This window comes from Oncorhynchus mykiss, chromosome 25, assembly GCF_013265735.2.
Source record: "Oncorhynchus mykiss isolate Arlee chromosome 25, USDA_OmykA_1.1, whole genome shotgun sequence".
Classification (NCBI taxonomy): domain Eukaryota; kingdom Metazoa; phylum Chordata; class Actinopteri; order Salmoniformes; family Salmonidae; genus Oncorhynchus; species Oncorhynchus mykiss.
Window position 1 is genome coordinate 27,838,927 of NC_048589.1, and position 21,494 is coordinate 27,860,420.

Below are 21,494 nucleotides of genomic sequence, written 5' to 3' on the forward strand. Positions count from 1 at the left end.
CACGAACGATAGTCACGAACGATAACTAATCGTTAAAAGTCTAGCATAACTTTCTGTGAACGACGGTATAAGCGGAACAGATCTCTCTGCCATGTTTGTTTCCATCCACTCAGAGACGCACACTGAAGAACTACCGCAACACTGCACATGTTTCCTTCATCATCAATGCACTCACACCTACTACCTTTGAGGAGATCAAAGCAGGTGCGGGCAATAAAGTGTTCTCGCTGAGTTGACTAAACGCTGTAACTAACTACCTTTTTCATAATCTTGCCTTAGCTTTGGTTTGAAAGTTTCTTCAAATGCAGTCGCAAAAACTATCAAGAGCTATGATGACACTGGTTCTCATGACGACCGCCACAGGAAAGGAAGACCCAGAGTTACCTCTGCTGTAAAGGATAAGTTCATTAGTTACCAGCCTCAGAAATTGCAGCCCAAATAAATGCTTCACAGAGTTCAAGTAACAGACACATCTCAATATCAATGGTTATGAGCTTTACATTTTCCCTTTTTCATCACACATCAGTGGTATCAATGGACAAAGTAGGGAGCTGCCATCCAGCTGGAGGGCGGAGAGATATTTCCTCATCGCCCTAGTACTCTGATTGGCTCAGTTTCAACTTCAGACGGTTGAGTCAAAAACCACAAAGTGCCAACTACAAGCCTATTTTTGTGTATTTTATGGTCGTTTTTCATACTGCGTACATTCACCTCAAATTGTGTGCATGGTACGCAAAATGCATGCAGCTTGGCAGGTCTGGGCTTGGCATCTTGGCTTTGAGTTGCAAGTCAACCTGAGTCTCTATGGTAATACAAGAGCATTGTTTTCTCTGGGGGGGATTGTAAGTCAAACACAGTGCTATTCTAGGGCAGAGAGGAGTGGAGGAATACCTACTATGCGTCCTGAGACAAACGGACCCTTGGACTGGAAGAAAGAGTGACAGTGGAGAGAGGGAAGAGTGACAGTGGAGAGAGGGAAGAGTGACAGTGGAGAGAGGGAAGGGTGACAGTGGAGAGAGGGAAGAGTGACAGTAGAGAGAGGGAAGAGTGACAGTGGAGAGAGGGAAGAGTGACAGTAGAGAGAAGGAAGAGTGACAGTAGAGAGAGAGAAGAGTGACAGTAGAGAGAGAGAAGAGAGTGACATTGGAGAGAGGGAAGAGTGACAGTGGAGAGAGGGAAGATTGACAGGAAGCAGCAACACACACAGTGGGTTAGGGATGAATTCATAACAAGCCTGGATGTCAGTGTAGGATTATTCCACACACATGCTCTCACTCTCTTACCCATTTTTGAAGTGGATGACATGTGCCCTCTGAAGTCCCGTCTCCAGGAAGTATCCCAGCTCCTGCTCCTGGGCCACTGGACCTGGCTTTGGACTGCGGTTCTGCAACCCCGCACTGAGGGCCTGAAACACATCAAGTTGACCAGAGAACAGAGGATGGAGCATTGGAGACACCTCTTGTACCACAATGCGATGCTTGAAGATGTGTTCACATTCTGCATCAGCAATAGACTGTTACACTGTGCATACGCAAATCAGCCAAACGTTTTAATTCATAAACCACAATATTGTACTTCCAAAACCAGATCGGTAACCAGAGAGATAAGAAAACACAACCTAGATAACATCAGATAATAGTAGACCTAGAAGGAAAGAAAGAGATAAGAGGAGAGAGGACAAGGGGAAGATTGAAGAACCATGGCTGCTACTCTCTTCTCTTCATCCCCCTCTCCTCTCTTTCCCCTCCTCCTCCTCTCTTCCCCCTCCTAACCCTCTCCTCCCCCTATTTTCTCTCCATCAGTCCAACCAGAAGGTCCCCATTGTGTTCCCACTCTCCTCTCTCTGTCTGTCAAAAATATGAAATTATTTCATTCAGCAGCAGGTAGCTTGTGTCCTTACACCTTGTGCTGCCTGTCTGGCACATGATACACTGAGAGAGAGAGATAGATACCTGGCTTTAGTGCTGTTGCCCCATTAATCTCCTGGGTATTGTATCAGTGTCTCTCTGTATGCTGTATGGAATCAGCTGCCGGTTCAATTACAGGGGGGCAGCTCTCTCCGACCTGGTGTTCTGGATGTGTGGGTGGGCTGGGAATGTAGGTGGGGAAGGGAAAGGCGTGTGCTGGAGGTGGGGAGGGAGCTATTTGGGGACGTGCCGCTCCAATGTGAATCAGTTGCACTAAATTAGAATTTCAATATTGAATTCTAACAGCCGATACAGAAGAAAGAAAATGCAGGGGTAAAGCCTGTGGCTTTTTGGGGGAGTGAATTGATGCCACTAGATTAGTTTAAATATTGAATTCAAATAGCACATACAGTTATGACATTTTAGAGCAACAGCACAGCTCTATCCTGAGGCTTGGTAACTAAAATGACACCATGAGCCCCAAAAATGGGCCAAATTAGTATTTGCATCATTGCTCTTCAACTAAGGACACTTAAGGACACTTGCACAAAATAGAAGGTCTGAAAACCATTCACTATCTCTACACTGTGAACACCATAACTCAACAGAGTAGTCACACCAAAGGCCTCAGGGCCAGAATAGCATCAGACAGGCTAGCACTGGGGATGGGAGAATGTTATTGAGTGAGTTCCCACATGATAGCATATATATGCATTCAGACTGACTAGATAGCAGGGCTGCTGAAATGAAAAACATATAAAAGGTTGCTACACTGTTCTGCAACCCCTCAGAGAGGCCAGGAAAGACTCAGAGATGGAGAGAGCAGAAAAGGAGAGAGGGAGAGGAAGAGAGAGAGAAGAGAGACAAATACAGAAAGTAAGAAAGAAATAAAGAAAAATAGAGAGAGAGAGAGAGAGAGAGAGCAGAGACAGAGAGATGGAGAGAAAGAAAGAGATAGAAAAAGCAAAGAGAGGGAAACAGAGAGCAGACAGAAAGAGATAGAAAATAAAATGCAAGGGAAAACCCTGTTGGCAGAACAAATCCGAGTGGAGAAAAAAGTTGCTGGTTGAAACAGCGGCCAAGGTCAGACACAGGAACAGTCTGGGCCAGTCTGTCAATGCTGCATCGATCTGCTGATGAACCTGGCCCCCTTCAACCACTATGGTACTAATAGTACAGACACCAGCACTTCTGATGGGGTATAGGCCTACTGCACTGTCTAATACACTAGCACACAGGCAGGTCCAACTCCCAAACATTAGCTGATGTGTGGTGAGCGTTCTGGCACAAAATGGTTGCCGCTTTGAGCACTGGAAAAGCCCTATACAAATCCAATCAATTCATGAATGAGTTAATTACAGGCAAGTCCAATCCACTTATTGGGGAAACCAAGGAAGGATAGCGATTCATTAAAGGTCAGGTTGCATGATATATTTCCACAAATCTAACAATGTAGATTGATATTCCATCTGAACGGTCTTTATGCAAAAGTTTCTATAAAATGTTGGTAACACTTCATTTTAAGGGGTCCTTATTACAGTGCATTTATGCAATTACGCTGTAACAAGAATTATAATGAATTGTAATTATGCATAGTTACACAGTAATAATGACATGTAACTGGTGATCATTGCAGTCTGTAATTTGTATTTATTATGGATCCCAATTAGCTGCTGCCAAGGCAGCACCGACTCTTCCTGGGGTCCAGCAGAATTAAGGCAGTTATACAATTTTAAATACATTACAATACATTCATTACAGAATTCACAACACATTAAGTGTGTGCACTCAGGGCCATACTCTACTACCACATATCTACAACACAAAATCCATGTGTACATCTGTGTATAGTGTGTTTGTTATCATGTGTGTGTATGCATGTGTCTATGTTTGTGTTACTTCACAGTCCCCGCTGTTCCATAAGGTGTATATTTACCTGCTTTTTAAATCTGATTGTGCTGCTTGCATCAGTTATCTGATGTGGGATAGAGTTCAATGTAGTCATGGCTCTATGTGGTACTGTGAGCCTCCCAAAGTCTGTTCTGGACTTGGGGACTGTGAAGAGACCTCTGGTGGCAGGTCTTGTGGGGTATACATGGGTGCCCAAGCTGTGTGCTAGTATTTTAAAACAGACAGCTCGGTACATTCAGCTTATCAACACCTCTTACGAAAATAAGTAATGATGATATCAATCTCTCTTCCACTTTGAACCATTAGAGATTGACATGCATGTCATTAATGTTAGGTCTCCCTGTACTTTTAAGGGCCAGCCGTGCTGTCCTGTTCTGAGCCAACTGAAATTTCCCCAAGTCCCTCTTTGTGGCACCTGACCACACTACTGAACAGTAGTCTAGGTGTGACAAAACCAGGGCTTGTAGGACCTGACTTGTTGATAGTGTTAAGAATGCAGAGCAGTGTTTTATTATGGACAGACTACTCCCCATCTTAGCTACTGTTGTATCAATGTTTTGACCATGACAGTTTACAATCCAGGGTAACTCCAAGCAGTTGCTCAATTTCCACATTATTCATTACGAGATGAAGTTGAGGTTTAGTGAATGATTTGTCCCAAATACAATGCTTTTAGTTTTGGAAACATTTATGACTAACTTATTAATTACAGGGGTGTAACAACGGATGTTTGATAGCATGCTTGTTACAAATGTTAAAGCTTCCGATAGCATCCCAACGCACAATATTTCAGCCTTTACAAACCATGTGATAAGCGTAAGCCAATTGAAAACCGACCACATCATTGACAACTCTGCAATACAGATGTGGAGTCGGATGCCCAGGCTCAATGGAGAAAACGGGTTCACAACAGGTTCACATCAAAAAACATCTGTTTTTTATCATTTAACGGTGCTTTTGACAATAGGTAAATTACTTTAACAAAATTGTAAACCTATTAAGCTTGGTTGAATGATGGTTTATATGCTGAACAAAAATATAAATGCAACATGTGAAGTGTTGGTTCCATGTTTCATGAGTTGAAATAAAAGATCCCTTGAATTTTACATACATACAAAAATACTGTTTCTCTCATTTTGTGTACAATTTGTTTACATCCCAGTTAGTTAGTATTTCTCCTTTGCCAAGATAATCCATCAACCAGACAGGTGTGGCATATCAAGAAGCTGTTTAAACAGCATGGTCATTAGACATGTGCACATTGTGCTGGGGACAGTAAAAGGCCAATCTAAAGAGTGCAGTTTTGTCACACAACAAATACAGTGCATGTTTAAAGTTTGGACACACCTACTCATTCAAGGGTTTTCTTTATATGAAATAACACATATGGAATCATGTAGTAACCAAAAAAAGTATTAAACAAATCAAAATATATTTTATATTTGAGATTCTTCAAAGTAGCCACGCTTTGCTTTGATGACAGCATTTTACAGTCTTGGCATTCTCTCAACCAGTGTTGAGTTATTGTCCTGTTGAAAAACTTATGATAGTCCCACTAAGCACCAACCAGATGGGATGGCATATCACTGCAGAATGCTGAGGTAGCCATGCTGGTTAAGTGAGCCTTGAATTGTAAATAAATCACAGACAGTGTCAGCAAAAAAACTCCCCCACACCATCACACCTCCTCCTCCATGCTTCACGGAGCGAACCACACATGCGGAGATCATCTGTTCACCTACTCTGCATCTCACAAAGACACGGCGGTTGGAACCAAAAATCGCAAAATCGGACTCATCCAACCAAAGGACAGATATCCACCAGTCTAGTGTCCATTGCTCGTGTTTCTTGGCCCAAGCAAGTCTCTTCTTATTATTGGTGTCCTTTAGTAGTGGTTTCTTTGCAGCAATTTGACCATGAAGGCCTGATTCACACAGTCTCCTCTGAACAGTTGATATTGAGATGTGTCTGTTACTTGAACTCTGTGAAGCATTTATTTGGGCTGCAATTTCTGAGGCTGGTAACTAATGAACTTATCCTTTACAGCAGAGGTAACTCTGGGTCTTCCTTTCCTGTGGCGGTCGTCATGAGAACCAGTGTCATCATAGCTCTTGATGGTTTTTGCGACTGCATTTGAAGAAACTTTCAAAGTTCTTGAAATTTTCCGGACTGATTGACCTGCATGTCTCGAAGTAATGATGGACTGTTGTTTCTCTTTGCTTATTTGAGCTGTTCTTGTCATAATATAGACTTGGTCTTTTAGCAAATAGGGATATCTTCTACAGTATATACCACCCCTACCATGTCACAACACAACTGATTGGCTCAAACGCATTAAGAAGGAAAGAAATTCCACAAATTTACTTTTAACGAGGCACACCTGTTAACTGAAATGCTACATTGAAGAATCTCAAATATAAAATATATTTTGATTTGTTTAACACTTTTTGGTTACTACATGATTCCATGTGTTATTTCATAGATTTGATGTCTTCACTATTATGTGACAATGTATAAAATAGTAAAAATAAAGAAAAACCTTGGAATGAGTAGGTGTGTCCAAACTTTTGACTGGTACACACCCCTGAGTCAGCACATGTTAGAATCACCTTTGGCAGTGTCGACAGCTGTGAGTCTTTCTAGGTACGTCTAAGAGTTTTGTACACTCTGGATTATAAAACATTTGCCCATTTATCATTTTCAAAATTATTCAAGCTCTGTCAAATTGGTTGTTGATCATTGCTAGATAACCATCATCAAGTTTTGCCACAGATTTTCAAGCAGATTTATGTCAAAACTGAAACTCTGCCACCCAAGAACATTCACTGTCTTCTTGGTAAGCAACTCCATTGTAGATTTGGCCTTGTGTTTCAGGTTATTGTCCTGCTGAAAGGTGAATTAATCTCCAAGTGTCTGGTGTTAAGTAGACTGAACCAGGTTTTCCTCTAGGATTTTGCCTGTTGCTTAGCTCCATTCTGTTGATTTTTTTTATCCTGAAATACTCTCCAGTCCTTAACGATTACAAGCATACCCATAACATGATGCAGCCACCACTGATTGAAAAAATAGAGAGTGGTAATCAGTAATGTGCTGTATTGGATTTACCCCAAACATGCTGTAACACTAAGTTGAGAAACAGATGCCTCACAAGTCCTCAACTGGCAGCTTCATTAAATAGTACTCGCAAAACACCAGTCTCAATGTCAACAGTGAAGAGGCGACTCCTGGATGCTGGACTTCTAGGCAGAGTTCCTCTAGTTCCCCTAGTGTCTGTGTTCTTTTGCCCATCTTAATATTTTATTAGTATTGGCCAGTCTGAAATATGGCTTTTTCTTTGTAACTATGACTAGAAGGCCAGCATCCCAGAGTCGCCTCATAAACTGTTGACGTTGAGACTGGTGTTTTGCGGGTACTATTTAATGAAGCTGCCAGTTGAGGACTTGTGAGGTGGCTGTTTCTCAAACTAGACACTCTAATGTACTTGTCCTCTTGCTCAGTTGTGCACCGGGGCCTCCCACAGTTTGCTCTGTTCTGTGAAGGGAGTAATATACAGCGTTGTACGAGATCTTCAGTTTCTTGACAATTTCTCACATGGAATAGCTGTCATTTCTCAGAACAAGTATAGACTGACAAGTTTCAGAAGAAAGTTCTTTATTTCTGGCCATTTGAAGCCTGTAATCGAACCCACAAATGCTGATGCTCCAGATACTCAACTAGTCTAACGAAGGCCAGTTGTATTGCTTCTTTAATCAGAACAACAGTTTTCAGCTGTGCTAACATAATTGCAAAAGGGTTTTCTAATGATCAATTAGCCTTTTAAAATTATAAACTTGGATTAGCTAACACAACGTGCCATTGGATCACAGGAGTGATGGTTGGTGATAATGGGCCTCTGTACGCCTATGTAGATATTCCATAAAAAATCTAACGTTTCCAGCTACAATCGTCATTTACAACATTAACAATGTCTACACTGTATTTCACGTTATTTTATTGACAAAAATGTGCTTTTATGTCAAAAACAAGGACATTTCTAAGCGACCCCAAACTTTTGAACAGTAGGTTTTTTTTCTCACCCCTTTTTCTCCCCAATTTCGTGGTATCCAATTGGTAGTTACAGTCTTGTCTCAACACTGCAACTCCCGTATGGACTCGGGAGAGGCGAAGGTCGAGAGCCATGCGTCCCCCGAAACACAATGCCCACTTAACCCGGAAGCCAGCCGCACCAATGTGTCGGAGGAAACACTGTATTGTCAGAGTGCACTGCGCCTGGCCCGCCACAGGAGTTGCTAGTGCGCGATGGGACAAGGACATTCCTGCAGGCCAAATCCCCCCTAACCCAGACAACGCTGGGCCAATTGTGCGCCACCACATGGGTCTCGCGGTCGCGGCCGGCCACCCAAATCTGAATGTTTAACAGCAACCTCATTCTGCAAACTTCCCTTTAAAATGTCAAACAGCAACAATCCGAGAACAAAAGTTAAGTTACTGGTGACTGGCCCTTAGTCTTGGCTATTTGTAATTGTAACTTAAAAATCGACTCAGCAAGATGACGTAGATGCACAAAGTAAACAGCAGTAAACAACTAAGAGTGTTGAAGCTCGAGACTAAACTTCTCCGCTGTTTTGGTCCCGTTGCTATCACGTTGCAGTCTTGCATCCCGCTCATCTTAATATCTGCAGTGCTGCTCATGGCAACGTCATCTAGCCGAGTATACCTTAAACTGTCATTTAAAAGAGGGTTGATTATTTTGTTAGTATTAGCCTAGATCACCTGAAAATGATTTGGTTTTGTCACAGTGATTAAAGCATCCCCATATTCTCCCTCCCATCAACACATCCACTTGTAAAGCCAATGTTAGCTGGTTGCTAGGTTACCTTCTCTACTTCCTGTAGGTAGAGCAGGGCAATGTCTCCAGACTTCTCATAGCAGGTAATCACTTCCTGGTCTTTGTCCACGTTATAATTGGACAGGGACGGAGATGCAGCCGGGACTTTCTCAAGACACAGACCTGGAGAGAAGAAATTAAGGAATTTAAAAAAACATCTGTATACTCTACACCTCACATACAGTACTGTGGCCTTGCCACTGGTCAGGATAAGACCACACAATGCAGCCCACCAGGTTTTAAAGTTCACGCTCAAGCTTTAGTGTCTGTGTGTGTTTGTGCGTGTGCGGATGCATGTGCATAGTGTACAATCATCGGAGTCAAGGACAGCCACCAGCCTCACCTCATGTCAGCCAAGAACTGAAGAAGCCTTCCTTTCTTCTAAAGAGGAGATTAGGACAACAATCGCCTTCTACTTCTGGCTCTCACTCTTCTACAAATGAAGGCCCTCACTCTTTTCCCTCATGTAAGGCCCTGAGTTTCCCTGATTTTGTGACCTGGCAAGGAAAAACTCTGGGCCTTTGTTGTAGTCAGAGTTTTCCATGTAAACTCACGTGCGAAGGAATATCTCGGGCCCTAAAAGGATACTATGAGGAAAAGTATCCCTGTCTGACCTTTGGGTAAACTGTATCTTGTTTTGTGTGGGCCGGTTCTATCAATCACCAGACCATTCTGTTTGTAACAAGACAATATGTAGAAAAGCACAACACTTCCATTGTGGCTACACACACCTCGTTGTTATGAAACCGAATCTGCAGTTCCCAAAGCACCCGTTTCAAACAACGCATTAATAATAGATAATAGCCTTAATAACTCATTCATTATAAATAGCTCTAGCCTCTGGAATTACATAAGACTACTCCAACTGTGTGACGCTCAAATAGAGCCATTCACTAAAAGGGTCCAAACAATACAAGCCAAACGGTTCTTCCATCAACCCCACATGATTAATTTACACACCCTGAAACCTCTAGTACCATAGAGGTGCAGACGTCTTCTCTTTATAGGACATGACTGGAACATGAATACTGATGCAAGAGAGAAAGACAGAGAGGGATTGAAGTAGAGAGGGGAGGAGAGCTATACATAGATAAAGAAACAGAAAGACAGAGAGGGACGGAGGTAGAGAGAGAGAGGGGGGAGGAGAGAGAGAGAGAGTTATAGATAAGCAAAGAAACAGAAAGACAGAGGAGGCAGAAACAAACAGATGGAGAGATTAACATGCTCTGTCACAGATGGACGGACCGCCACCATGGATGGATGGATGGAGAGAGCGAGAGAGATAGATGTATGCAGCCATGCTTGTCTTTGCCTTATAAAGATTTCCTGTGGTGGAGATGCGGGTATGTTAATGACTGGAGCCGGGGGGTTCTGTTGTCATTGTATGGCTCTGCTCTCTCAGCTGCCGTGCCAGATAACTTATTCATACCACTGTGGTACTCTCACAGCCTAATGGGCTCCTGTGTTACTCTAAACAGGCCGGCCTGACCTCCTCCTCCCCTCCACTCCTCTCGATTAGGACGCTCATTAAAATTAAAACAGCAGTAATGTCTTCCCATTCCCGCCATCGGACAAACAAGATGGCTGGTACAGACAAAGTCACACAAAATGACTAATGAACTCAGGTTATGCTATCTATCAACACTGCCTTACACAGCCAACAAAGGACTATATAAGAAATGATGCTGTTTAACATAAAAGAGAGCTTCATCTGAAGAGACTTCCTTCCATTCTAGATGTTTCCGGCTATAAAGTCAGCTTGCCTAAATTCAGGTCAAGCCCTAATGTTTCAATGCTTCACTCCATATACACAGTATGATTGCTGGCAATACGGCCCGGGGAGGAGACGTGTGTGTGCCTATGTGGGGGCGGGGTTGCCTACGCAATGCAGTCGCTCCACAGTGATGTATGCTGTATGGGCAACTGCTTGCATCACCGGTCGGTCTGTGTAAATCCTAGGATAGGCTGCTGTATGTATAGAGGGGGACAGATTTGTGTGTGTGTGCCGTGTGTATACTAGGCTGCTGTATTGAGGGGCTCCACGCTACGGTAGAGCTTCTTTCTTTCTTTCTTTCTTTCTGACAGACAGACAGACAGACAGACAGACAGACAGACAGTGTGTGTGTGTGAGGACTCCTCTCTGCATGAGCAAACATAAGCATAGTGAACAGTGAACCTCTACTGCCACCATATGGCCCATCAACACATTGCAGGGTATACTAGCTCAGAAGACTGGTGCTGCTCTGTCAAGTTCCTCTTTACAGAGACAATGGATTGATTTTTCCTCCATATCATGTCCATTTTAATATACACACTAGATTTAGATACAGCAACTGACTCTATTTCTTTCTTTCTTTCTTTCTTTCTTTCTTTCTTTCTTTCTTTCTTTCTTTCTTTCTTTCTTTCTTTCTTTCTTTCTTTCTTTCTTTCTTTCTTTCAGACAGACAGACAGACAGACAGACAGACAGACAGACAGACAGACAGACAGACAGACAGACAGACAGACAGACAGACAGACAGACAGACAGACAGACAGACAGACAGACAGACAGACAGACAGACAGACAGACAGACAGACAGACAGACAGACAGACAGACAGACAGACAGACAGACAGACAGACAGACAGACAGACAGACAGACAGACAGACAGACAGACAGACAGACAGACAGACAGACAGACAGACAGACAGACAGACAGACAGACAGACAGACAGACAGACAGACAGACAGACAGACAGACAGACAGACAGACAGACAGACAGACAGACAGACAGACAGACAGACAGACAGACAGACAGACAGACAGACAGACAGACAGACAGACAGACAGACAGACAGACAGACAGACAGACAGACAGACAGACAGACAGACAGACAGACAGACAGACAGACAGACAGACAGACAGACAGACAGACAGACAGACAGACAGACAGACAGACAGACAGACAGACAGACAGACAGACAGACAGACAGACAGTGTGTGTGTGAGGACTCCTCTCTGCATGAGCAAACATAAGCATAGTGAACAGTGAACATCTACTGCCACCATATGGCCCATCAACACATTGCAGGGTATACTAGCTCAGAAGACTGGTGCTGCTCTGTCAAGTTCCTCTTTACAGAGACAATGGATTGATTTTTCCTCCATATCATGTCCATTTTAATATACACACTAGATTTAGATACAGCAACTGACTCTATTATAGGACATTTAAAACGCCATTACTTATCCATCAAAACCATCTCCATTTTACAGCAGGTCAATCAAACATCCCCCTGTATTAGTGCAGAATTCTGAGGGGAGGTCACATTGTGTTCTCATCAGCCAAGCTAATTGTCCCCCTGTCAAGCATACAGTGACAGAGTTCAGGGGTGCAACGGCAGGGCAGGCACCAGGTTAAGACTCAGACTGACCAGACCAGCAGAGTTAGGTAATACATTCACCCCAGCACTTTCTCAATACATGACTGAGGCAGTGAAAGAACAGAGGGCTTCAGCACCACAGATTAGGCTCAATGTCCTTTAGAAGAGACAAATTCACCAAATTACTAGAATGAATGTGTCGAGTACTGAAGCGGAGTTGAGATTGAAGCTGAAATTTGGTAGTAGAATAGACGGTTTGGTTATGCAGTGTTTCCCGTACCATAGATCTGTTCCCCTGGACAATTTTGTTGCACAGATTTCGAAATGGGAAATACTGGCAGGGTTTTCCAGCACAGGACCTTTTTGGGCAGGCAACCCAAAGGTTTTCTTGTGGCCACTGCCACCACCTAAGCCCCTTTTTGAGCCAGGAAAAACCCTGACTGGTGTAATGTGAGGGCATTATGGTACCCTAAGCTCTTACCTTTGGTAGCGTATGCTTCGGCAATCATAGAGAGACGGTAGACGGGGGCTCCCACCAGTGCCAGCTCGTCCAGGGTCACTTTGCCATACTGGTTGAAGGCCTCACTATAGTCTCCCTCCACATAGGACAGCTTGGCCATCAACATACTAGCCTCTTGCATGTAGTCCGACTAGGCACAAAAGGAAAGAGAAGAGACAGTTACTGTGTAGCCATATGTTTTCTCCTGAACACAAAAATACATGTTCAGATTTCAGAGAAAAAGGGTGCATACTAGCAGCATGAGGGAGTGAGGCAGTAATATGAGGTTATACAATTCAAAGGGGATTCTCTCAGTTTGGGAAAGCAGTGAGTGTAGAGCCAGATCCTGATTAAACCAGTGTTACCCTTTTGCAGTATTATAATACTGTTATAAGACTGGACTACACTGTTATAACACTTACAAGAGTAAACTAGACTGGAGAATATGACGAATACTAATGGCTAAAGGTGTTATATCATTAACATCTACCTTGAGGTTCCCTCGGTCCAGGGCAGCGGTCAGGTGCTTGTGGACCTCTACAAGCTGGGGTCTTGGGCCCCTCGGGCTGGCCCCCTGCTTGATGGGGTTCTCCTTGAGGTACTGCTGGAGCTTGGCTTCCCCCAGCAGCAGATTCCCCAGGTCATCTGAAACACAAACAGAGTTTAGTCTATACCTCCAGCCATGGAGGCTCCTCAGAGGAGGAAGGGGAGGACCATCCTCAGTGAATTTAAAAAAAAAAAAAAAATAGTGAAACATTAAAAAAGTTACACTTTTTAGATAATATATTTAGTATAGTTTTCATCACATCACCAAATAATTGATTAAAACACACGGTTTTGCAATGAAGGTCTACAGTTCCCTCAACAGCACTCTGAACGGTAGAGCCACTGTAGGAGGACAGCTAGTTTCCATCCTCCTCTGGCTACATTGACTTTAATACAAAACCTAGGAGGCTCATGGTTCTCACCCCCTTCTATAGACTGACACTTCTCTGTTCTCAATTACATTCAAATCAGCACTGAAAAAAAAGTTTAAGTTTGTTCCACCTGAGCGAGTCTGACCACAAGTCAGAGACCACTATGACACACCAAATGTGTGGATCACGGGAAAAGAGCAGGAATAGGCTTTTGTAGGCTACAGTCCAAGCTATGTCTTCCAATGTTGTGACTGCTGTTGGCATCCAAATATTATCAAACTTAAATAAACGCTTGGAGGATGCTTATCGATCATTGTTTTTTAAACCAGTGGACTGCCAGTGAAAGATGTGCTCTTGCAACAGCTGCATAGTGCGGATCCCAGCCTATGGAATAAAAGTGGCGCTTGTATTGCTCAATCTAATTCATGTCGATTAAAAAAAAATATTCATGCTATGTTGGATTTTAAAGCTATTTGTAGGCTAATCCAGTTTGTTAACTACCCCCCTATGCTCTGGTCTGACTGACATAAGAAGGCATGTCAGTTTATGTCAACAAAACATGCTTGCATGCCAAAATAGGACATTTATGCCGCGTTCAAAACAACTGGGAACACGGAGAAAACGTTGTCAATTTATCACGTCTGTAGGCCGGTTCCTAGTTGTTTTGAACGCGGCATTAAAGGTGAAGTTAAATGACATAATCATTCCAGCTAGGCGACTTCTCGTTTACAGACAGAAATTTAACTGAAATATGTCAAGAAAACCATTTCCCCCTCCTTGAAGCGTGTTATTTCGCACAGATTTCAATTTTGTTTATGTTGATTTCTGTAAGCCGCTCCATTGTGTATGATTAGGCCACTGATATGTAGGACTAAATATTCTTAAACTATTTATGTGAAGTCTACCTATGCAACTGGTAAGATAGCTAGCTCAGTAAAATAATTTAGAACTATTTAATGAGTGAGAATTTGCACTCTCTGTCCAAGTTAGTTAGATACAGTAGCTAGCCTGAAATGACAAAGTGAGTGCGTATGCACGATCAAAGGAGCTTCGGGTTTTCGCTAAATATAAACTATACCGGTGTGTTCAAGATCATTATTTAATTCTTACAGACGCATGACCTCTAGAAGTAGCTGGCTACTTGACAGCCACTCGCAAATGAAGTTTCATTCACGTAGACGCGCTGACGTGGTTAGGAAAGCCCGTGGATTCCGTTCCCTGTCCAGGCCCCAAATCTTTAAGTGAACCGCAGAGCAAATCTTACCATTTGATATTAGTTTGGCAGAGAGCTGCCGTACAAGCTCTGGTATCTTGTCCCATTGCCCTTCCGAACGGCTTCGTTCTATCTCTGTCTCGAGTCGTGACCCAGACTTTCTCGCTGTCATTTTCAGTTCAGACTCTAGCAGAGACCAAAACACAACAGCCACGAAGCGTCAGCTGCGACACGGGTTGGAAAAGTTCATCGGAAGGGAAACAGCGATACCCACTGGTAGCTGTCACTCTCACATCTGTCAGATGTGAAACTATTAATTAATGTTTTATTGCCATTTCCCAAACTGCATGCAAGGACATAATCACACAGCTATGTATTGTTTCACTATGTTTACTTTTTGTTTAGTCAACTTTTCTCATGTTTATGAACATACAGGCAGTCGTGATGAAATCTAAATACTTAACACCACATTCATATTGATACTCTCCCAAAAGGCTTTAGTACAAGACTACTCCTTGCTGCAACCTTGCATACAACATACAAGTCATTTGTTCTGCTTTTGATCTGTTTAGTTCATATTATTTTCACACCAACATTCACATTACTACACTTCAATACACATTTCAAATATTGATCTTAGTCTTGGCACTAGTGTTTGGGCAAGTTAAAAAAAAGCTTTCATTAAACACTTGGCTGTTTAGGTAGGAGAAATTGGTTGTGACAAATTATGGTATTGCAGCAACTTTTATACATGAAACAAGACTGTAATCTCCAAACTGTTCTGTGATTTAGGGGCATATCTTTATCCCAAGTAAAACAGCTTAAGATATGTTTTTTTTTACTCTGTTGTAGAAATATGGACATAGATGCTGACCTCAAGCACACATGACATGAGATCATGGAAAAGCTAAGTGTAGAAAAAGTTATGTGCATTTCACTGGATCTTCTCAGAAAATTTTATTGGGCTCTAAAAAAATACAGACAAAGTTTATAGACAGATTTTTCCCTTTATTTATATAAAACATGCAGGCTCCTTTTATTCTGTACATTAAGACAGTGGTTCCTTTCTAGCAAACCTACAGCATCTCAAAGTGAGGTACAAGTAGGGTTGCAAAGCTCTGGTAACTTTCCCAAAATTCACAGGTTTTCCAGAAATCTAGGGCAGATTTCCTGCTTATTCACTTCTGATTCTGGGACACTTTCAACCGGGTTATCTGGAAAACCTGGGAATTTTGGGAACATTACTAGAATTTTAAAACCCTATGTAGGAATGTCATTAAGACAGACAGCAAGAAACAAATGAATACTGCATTGGAAGATGTAAGACATAAGTGTTAAAGTTATACAGACAGTCATCACCAGTACCGTACCACTTACAAAGAATGTATCATAAATTACAAAAAGTACAACTAGCAGAGATGGGTATGGCAAGAGATAATGGATACTTGTCAATGTGAGGCTGATATACTGATCTATACTGATGTCCCATGTAACTTTCTATAGATCCTGCAGTGTTAGTCCATTATACAGTACATTTTCTCATCTGAATGCTTTGAGCTACTGTTAAGGCAAACCTGTAGAAACAGAGTCTGGAAACTCATGTTCTCCATATCTGTCTGTCTTGCCCAATAAAAATGACATTGGAACATGGTCATATTCACACCTAGTCACATACAATACTATTTAGAGGACCCAAACCCATCTCACGAAATTAACAAAAAATTGTATTTCATATAAATTGTATTTTAAGTATTTAAATCAGAATTCATTAGAAAACTTGAAATAGGCAGAAGATGGCACCATGGGGATCTTTGAATAACTCCTGAGCTTTGGAGAGGGAGTGGTGCAAGTTGACCTGAAAATTAGGAGTGTTTAATAGTGTATTTGCCTTTCTGGAGCTGAGAGACATACAGCTTGGATTTACTGCCGTCTAGTCGTTTGAACCAAACCTCATCGTGGTTGATTGTGGTAATTATGGCTCTTTGGACAGGGGGCAAGAGAAGAAGATTAAACATTGAAATTGTTAGAATAAGGACATAAAATACTTTGCTTCCAAAAAAGTATATTTCCCAAGGATGCCAGTATCCTCACCTTGTGGGAAATTCATCTTTCTTGTCGATGCATATCATCTGTCCACGGCAGTACCATTCTCCGTCATAACTCAACTTTCCCTCTTCTGATCGAGCATTATGCTGATACTTTTCATTCTTATTGGTGGAGACTGGAATTTAATGTTTGGTGGAAACAAAAAAATGTATTTAGTCACAAAAGTACACAATCCAAGTTGGTATAGTAACTTCTTAGAAAGTATAATTTCAACTTGCTGACATTAAATTGTGTTTATTATGCATGGTGTTCATTCATAGTTTGGTTCAGAAAACCAAAAAGAGATGAGGGACAGGATCTCACAATAACAGAATAGAGTGAGTAAACAATTTACAGCACAAGTCTTTAATTCAAAATGGAAGTTGAGTCTTACCATCAGTTTTACCTCTGTGAGGTCCCAAAGTAGCCACAGCCTTTAAGATATTAAAATTGTTAGAATATGATCATCATCATATAAATCCAAAACATACTAATATAATAATAAATTACATTTAGCAGAAGCTTTTATCCAAAGCGACTTACAGTCACACATACATGTATAGGTTGTGTCAGGAATCGAACCCACTATCCTGGCTCTACCAACTGAGCTACAGGACCATACTATGCATCGACGAGGCATGGTACCTTTCTGACTGCTGTCCAATCCTCCAGTATATCCAAGTCTTGTAACATGTAGACAATATATGGTCGTACGGATGTTAAGGAAATACAGGTGTATATAAAGGCAAGTGTGAAAAAGTGGGTGGGACAAGTACACACATAACACAGACCAAGATTGTAATAAAAAAAATGAGACTCATTCTGTTGAAACTCAGATGATGAAAGAGGATATCTGACACAACAACTGGCTTCTTCTTTTTGTCTGGACTAAATGGATCTTTCCTCTTGTTCTTCCTTGACTGCAGCTCATCTTTCCAGAGCTCTGAGAAAAGAAGGGTCAATGAGGAAAGGGAATATTAAGACATGCCACTATCGGACAGTTTCCTGGACACAGACTGAGCCTAGTCCTGGACTAAAAAGCATGCTCCATTAAAATAGCTTTAAAGTCCAGGACTAGGCTTGCAACTGTTTGGGGAACTAGCCATATGAGAGCTGGGTTATGCATGCTACGTTAGTGGCTCGCGCAATGACTTGATGATACCTGAGGTTATGTCTATACTGTGCCTGTCCTCCTCCAGTCGCCTGATCTTTTCCACAAGTTCACTCTGCACTGTATCAAACAATAGCAACTTCTCACTCTAAGACAAACAAAGAGGAATCAATGGTTACAAATGATAATCAATTAAGCCATACAAATAAATTAATTTGACATCAGAGGTTTGAAGACGGACATGGGTAGAGCTATGATATGTGGACTTCCCAACAACAATGCTCACCTCCCAGTGCTGGAAAGCTGCTTGGATTTCACAGTCGTATTTGTTTTTTACAGACTCTATACAGAGCTCCCGGTAGATCCCTGAGAAGGAAAACAATTTGACAGTGAGACATGCCAGCATACTGTTCATTCCATTTTCTTCATCAGATTTACTTTGTCAACTTCTGGATGACAATTAGGAAACCTTCATTTATTAATCTGGTGTTCAATGCCACAGCAATTTGTGAAATCAGTTTAAAGCTACATAAATAATGTAATCCAAAGATTAGCTTGCGACAGACTTACCAGCAACCTTTGTTCTGATCTGCATGTTCTCCTGCAGATTTGCCAGGGGGTCCAGGTACTCCGAAGCCTTGCCTGCAATCACCTCCTGGAGTTTGGCATCCACCTGACTCAACCTCTCCTTGTACAACCTGAACAAAAACAGCATTGGCTACAATTGGTTAACCTTAGATACATTCACCTGTTTGACCCACTGTAATGGAATTGAGACATATGTATAATGTAAATCCAATCAGTAAATGCAGTCAGAGACTTACTGGTCTTTCAGGTCTCCAAATTGTTTCTCCAGATTTGTCATTTCATCAAGGCACTCCACCCTTCTCCTTTCACAGTCCTCATCATCCATCTCTACAATACATGCATGATAGCCAAAATACCAATGAAACAGGTGCATTCATGTAACATGTGTAGCAAATCACTTGTAGTTTACAAACAAACTGGGTTGGTAAAACAATTCTTACCCGAGCTGTCCCCATCCTCTGACACGGACGAGCTCTCAGTGTCATCCTCGTCTGAACTGCTCCCATCTTGTTCGGGATAGTCGACTTCCATCTCCTCGTGGTTACTTTCTTTCTTTTCTCGAGAATGTACCGGCATGTTGACTTCCTTACCTGGATTTTAATCAGAATGCTTGTATCACAATGCCAAATAAATGAACTAGTCATAATAATGCTAGTTCAAAGCTTGAACTTACCTTCAACTACTAACAAAGTAATTGTATTTTGTACTTCCAACAAAAAAGAGATAGATATTTACTTTAGAAATAGCTTCCAAAATCGTTGCAAAGCTAACGTTAGTTAGCGAATAAAACAACAACAAAAAACACCGGAAATTAAGATAGCTCGCTTGCTAGCTAGCTAGCTAGCAAGTGAAACTATCTTTCGAAAACTACACAGTTCATCGGATGACATGAATATGTCGGTAAGATTAGTATAAAAAAATAGCAATAGCAAAATATAAAAACAGAAAGATAAATAATATCGTTGTATGTCTGATTGAATAAGCGGTAAGCATTGATGGAAAGCTAGCTAACGTTAGCTAGCTAGCCAGCAAGCAAGCGTCCAAGCTAAAAACAAACGATAAATCGCAGCGGTTCAATGGCGCGTAATTGACGTACATTTCGATGTCAGGGAATTGTAGTTGTTTTACAACAATTTCACCATGAAGTAATTGTACAAAAGGGTTAGAACACAAACTACATTCCCCAGGGTTTGACAAAGCAGCGCACCATCTCGTTAGACCATACAAATCAAATCAAGAAAAGTTGAGAATGAGAACATTGTCTTGAATTTTCAATTAATATGCTGATAATTAAAGCATGCGTGAAACCTTATGTAAGTCAATATGTAGTTACAGTAGTACTGTAACTGTCTCGAATTTCCAGTTTATATGCTTATAATTAAAGCATGCATGAAAACGTATATAAGTCAATATGTAGTTACAGTACTACTGTAACTACATATTTCAATAAATACTGTCGGTATTTTCACTTCGCTAAATTAGCTTTCAGATCTAGATCTCAACTGAAATGACAGAACTGGGGTAAGCAATGTGGTGTCTGGCTTCAGGTATTTTGCTGTTACCTGTCCAGTTCCATTCAAATCAGTGCATTTGGAGGAAGGAAGACATGCATAGTCGCGGGAAGTCGGGGTGCTGAGCCCTGATAATAAAAAAAAAAATATATATATATATATATATATATATATATATATATATATATATATATATATATATATATATATATATATATATATATTTTTTTTTTTATATATATTATATATATATTAAGGCAGATGGCCTAGTGGTTAGAGTGTTGGGCCACTAACCGAAAGTTTGCTAGATTGAATCCCCGAGCTGACAAGGTAAAAATCTGTCATTCTGCCCCTGAACAAGGCAGTTAACCACTGTTCCTAGGCTGTCATTGTAAATAATAATTTGTTCTATACTGATTTGCCTAGTTAAATAAAGGTAAAAAAAAAAAAAAGATAATTTCTTTCTCACACAAAAGTACCCGCACTTGCCCTTTACAAGTCCTGTATTAGCGAACTGAAATAGCCATCTGTAGTGCTGCAAATAAATTTTTTCTTTATTGGCATGGAAACTTGTTTAGATTGCTAAAACAAGTGAAATAAACCTAAAAATAATGGCAAAAACCAACAAAGCGAATTAAACAAAACAAAGAAAAAACAATCAGAGTAAACATTACACATACAAAACGTTTATCTCTTTCTCCCCTCTCACTCTTCCTCTTGTTTGACAGTCACAGAACACAGTATGATAAATGTAGACTAATACAGTGCACTTTCCCTTTTCCATGTAATGTGAAACTTGATTTTTTATTAAATGGTCCACCCACAAGTAGTGGTCTTTGAAATGAAAATTCCAGATTGCTTGCTTGCTTGGGAAACATTATGCCATTCATTGGAATCTGACTGTCATCTAAAATGTTTCAAAGAATCAAACCAGACACTACATTAATATATATATATATATATATATATATATATATATATATATATATATATATATATATATATATATATATATATATATATATTTTTTTTTTTTTTTTTCTACCAGACTGGAGCGTTGAATTGCTCTGATTTCCATTAACTTGTTTTTCATATCTCAAGCTCCGCCATGTTTTGAGATTTTGGGGAGAGGTGTGTTGTTTGGATTGCTAGCAACATTTTACATAAACTCTTATCTGCAAAATGCACACCTCTCAACGACTTTAATTTATTTGTATACATGTTATCGCCCTTGAAGGCTATTAGGTCGCAGTACATAATCAAATGATAACGGACCTCCAGCTCTCTTGTGGTTAGCAATCTTTTGAAGAAGATTAACAGGGGCTTGCTGCCTCCTACACAGATTCGTTCGTCTCCTTCTTTCGGAATGTTCTCAAAAAAGCCTCATGGGGACGTCAAAAAATCAACACCGAAAGTGTTGGATCCCAAAAAAGATGTACTGACACGCCTAAAACACCTGCGGATCGTTATAGGTAAGTCGAAATTAGACATTTTGTCT

The 21,494-nt window shown here is 41.1% G+C and overlaps 3 protein-coding genes across 12 annotated transcripts in view; 1 reads left to right on the forward strand and 2 right to left on the reverse strand.

Moving 5' to 3' along the window:
• Nucleotides 1–15,534, reverse strand: part of LOC110505731 (tetratricopeptide repeat protein 7B-like) — a 122,312-nt gene extending 106,778 nt beyond the window's left edge. Inside the window, 5 exon segments of the mRNA XM_036962931.1 lie at nt 1,284–1,405; nt 8,696–8,829; nt 12,554–12,722; nt 13,062–13,216; nt 14,753–15,534. Of these exon segments, the coding sequence (XP_036818826.1) occupies nt 1,284–1,405; nt 8,696–8,829; nt 12,554–12,722; nt 13,062–13,216; nt 14,753–14,873 (701 nt within the window). The 5' untranslated portion in view covers nt 14,874–15,534.
• Nucleotides 15,535–15,692: 158 nt separating this feature from the next.
• brms1la (BRMS1 like transcriptional repressor a) lies at nt 15,693–19,673 on the reverse strand. The gene is made up of 11 exons (XM_021585135.2): nt 19,159–19,673; nt 18,926–19,075; nt 18,722–18,812; nt 18,468–18,595; nt 18,184–18,263; nt 17,949–18,045; nt 17,640–17,729; nt 17,432–17,496; nt 17,181–17,220; nt 16,793–16,922; nt 15,693–16,681 (listed from the first exon to the last, which is right to left on the reverse strand). The coding sequence occupies exons 2-11, from the start codon at nt 19,059–19,061 to the stop codon at nt 16,564–16,566; spliced, it is 975 nt and encodes a 324-aa protein (XP_021440810.1). The 5' UTR covers nt 19,062–19,075; nt 19,159–19,673; the 3' UTR covers nt 15,693–16,563.
• Nucleotides 19,674–21,089: 1,416 nt separating this feature from the next.
• The window catches only part of LOC110505733 (ral GTPase-activating protein subunit alpha-1), a 125,095-nt gene continuing 124,690 nt past the window's right edge, over nt 21,090–21,494 (forward strand). For all 10 annotated transcript variants that reach the window (XM_036962487.1, XM_036962488.1, XM_036962493.1 and 7 more), the window contains exon 1: nt 21,090–21,468. In XM_036962487.1, the coding sequence (XP_036818382.1) occupies nt 21,363–21,468 (106 nt within the window). In that variant the 5' untranslated portion in view covers nt 21,090–21,362. The remainder of the gene's footprint in view (nt 21,469–21,494) is intronic.

What these genes read in the sequence shown, in the direction of transcription:
- brms1la (XM_021585135.2), bottom strand. Translation starts at nt 19,061, where the DNA reads ATGCCGGTACATTCTCGAGAAAAGAAAGAAAGTAACCACGAGGAGATG. An exon ending in AGAGGATGGGGACAGCTCGG is followed by an intron (nt 18,813 to 18,925) that starts GTAAGAATTGTT and finishes CATGTATTGTAG; the next exon opens with AGATGGATGATGAGGACTGT. An exon ending in GAAGCCAGTTGTTGTGTCAG is followed by an intron (nt 17,497 to 17,639) that starts ATATCCTCTTTC and finishes TAACATCCGTAC; the next exon opens with GACCATATATTGTCTACATG.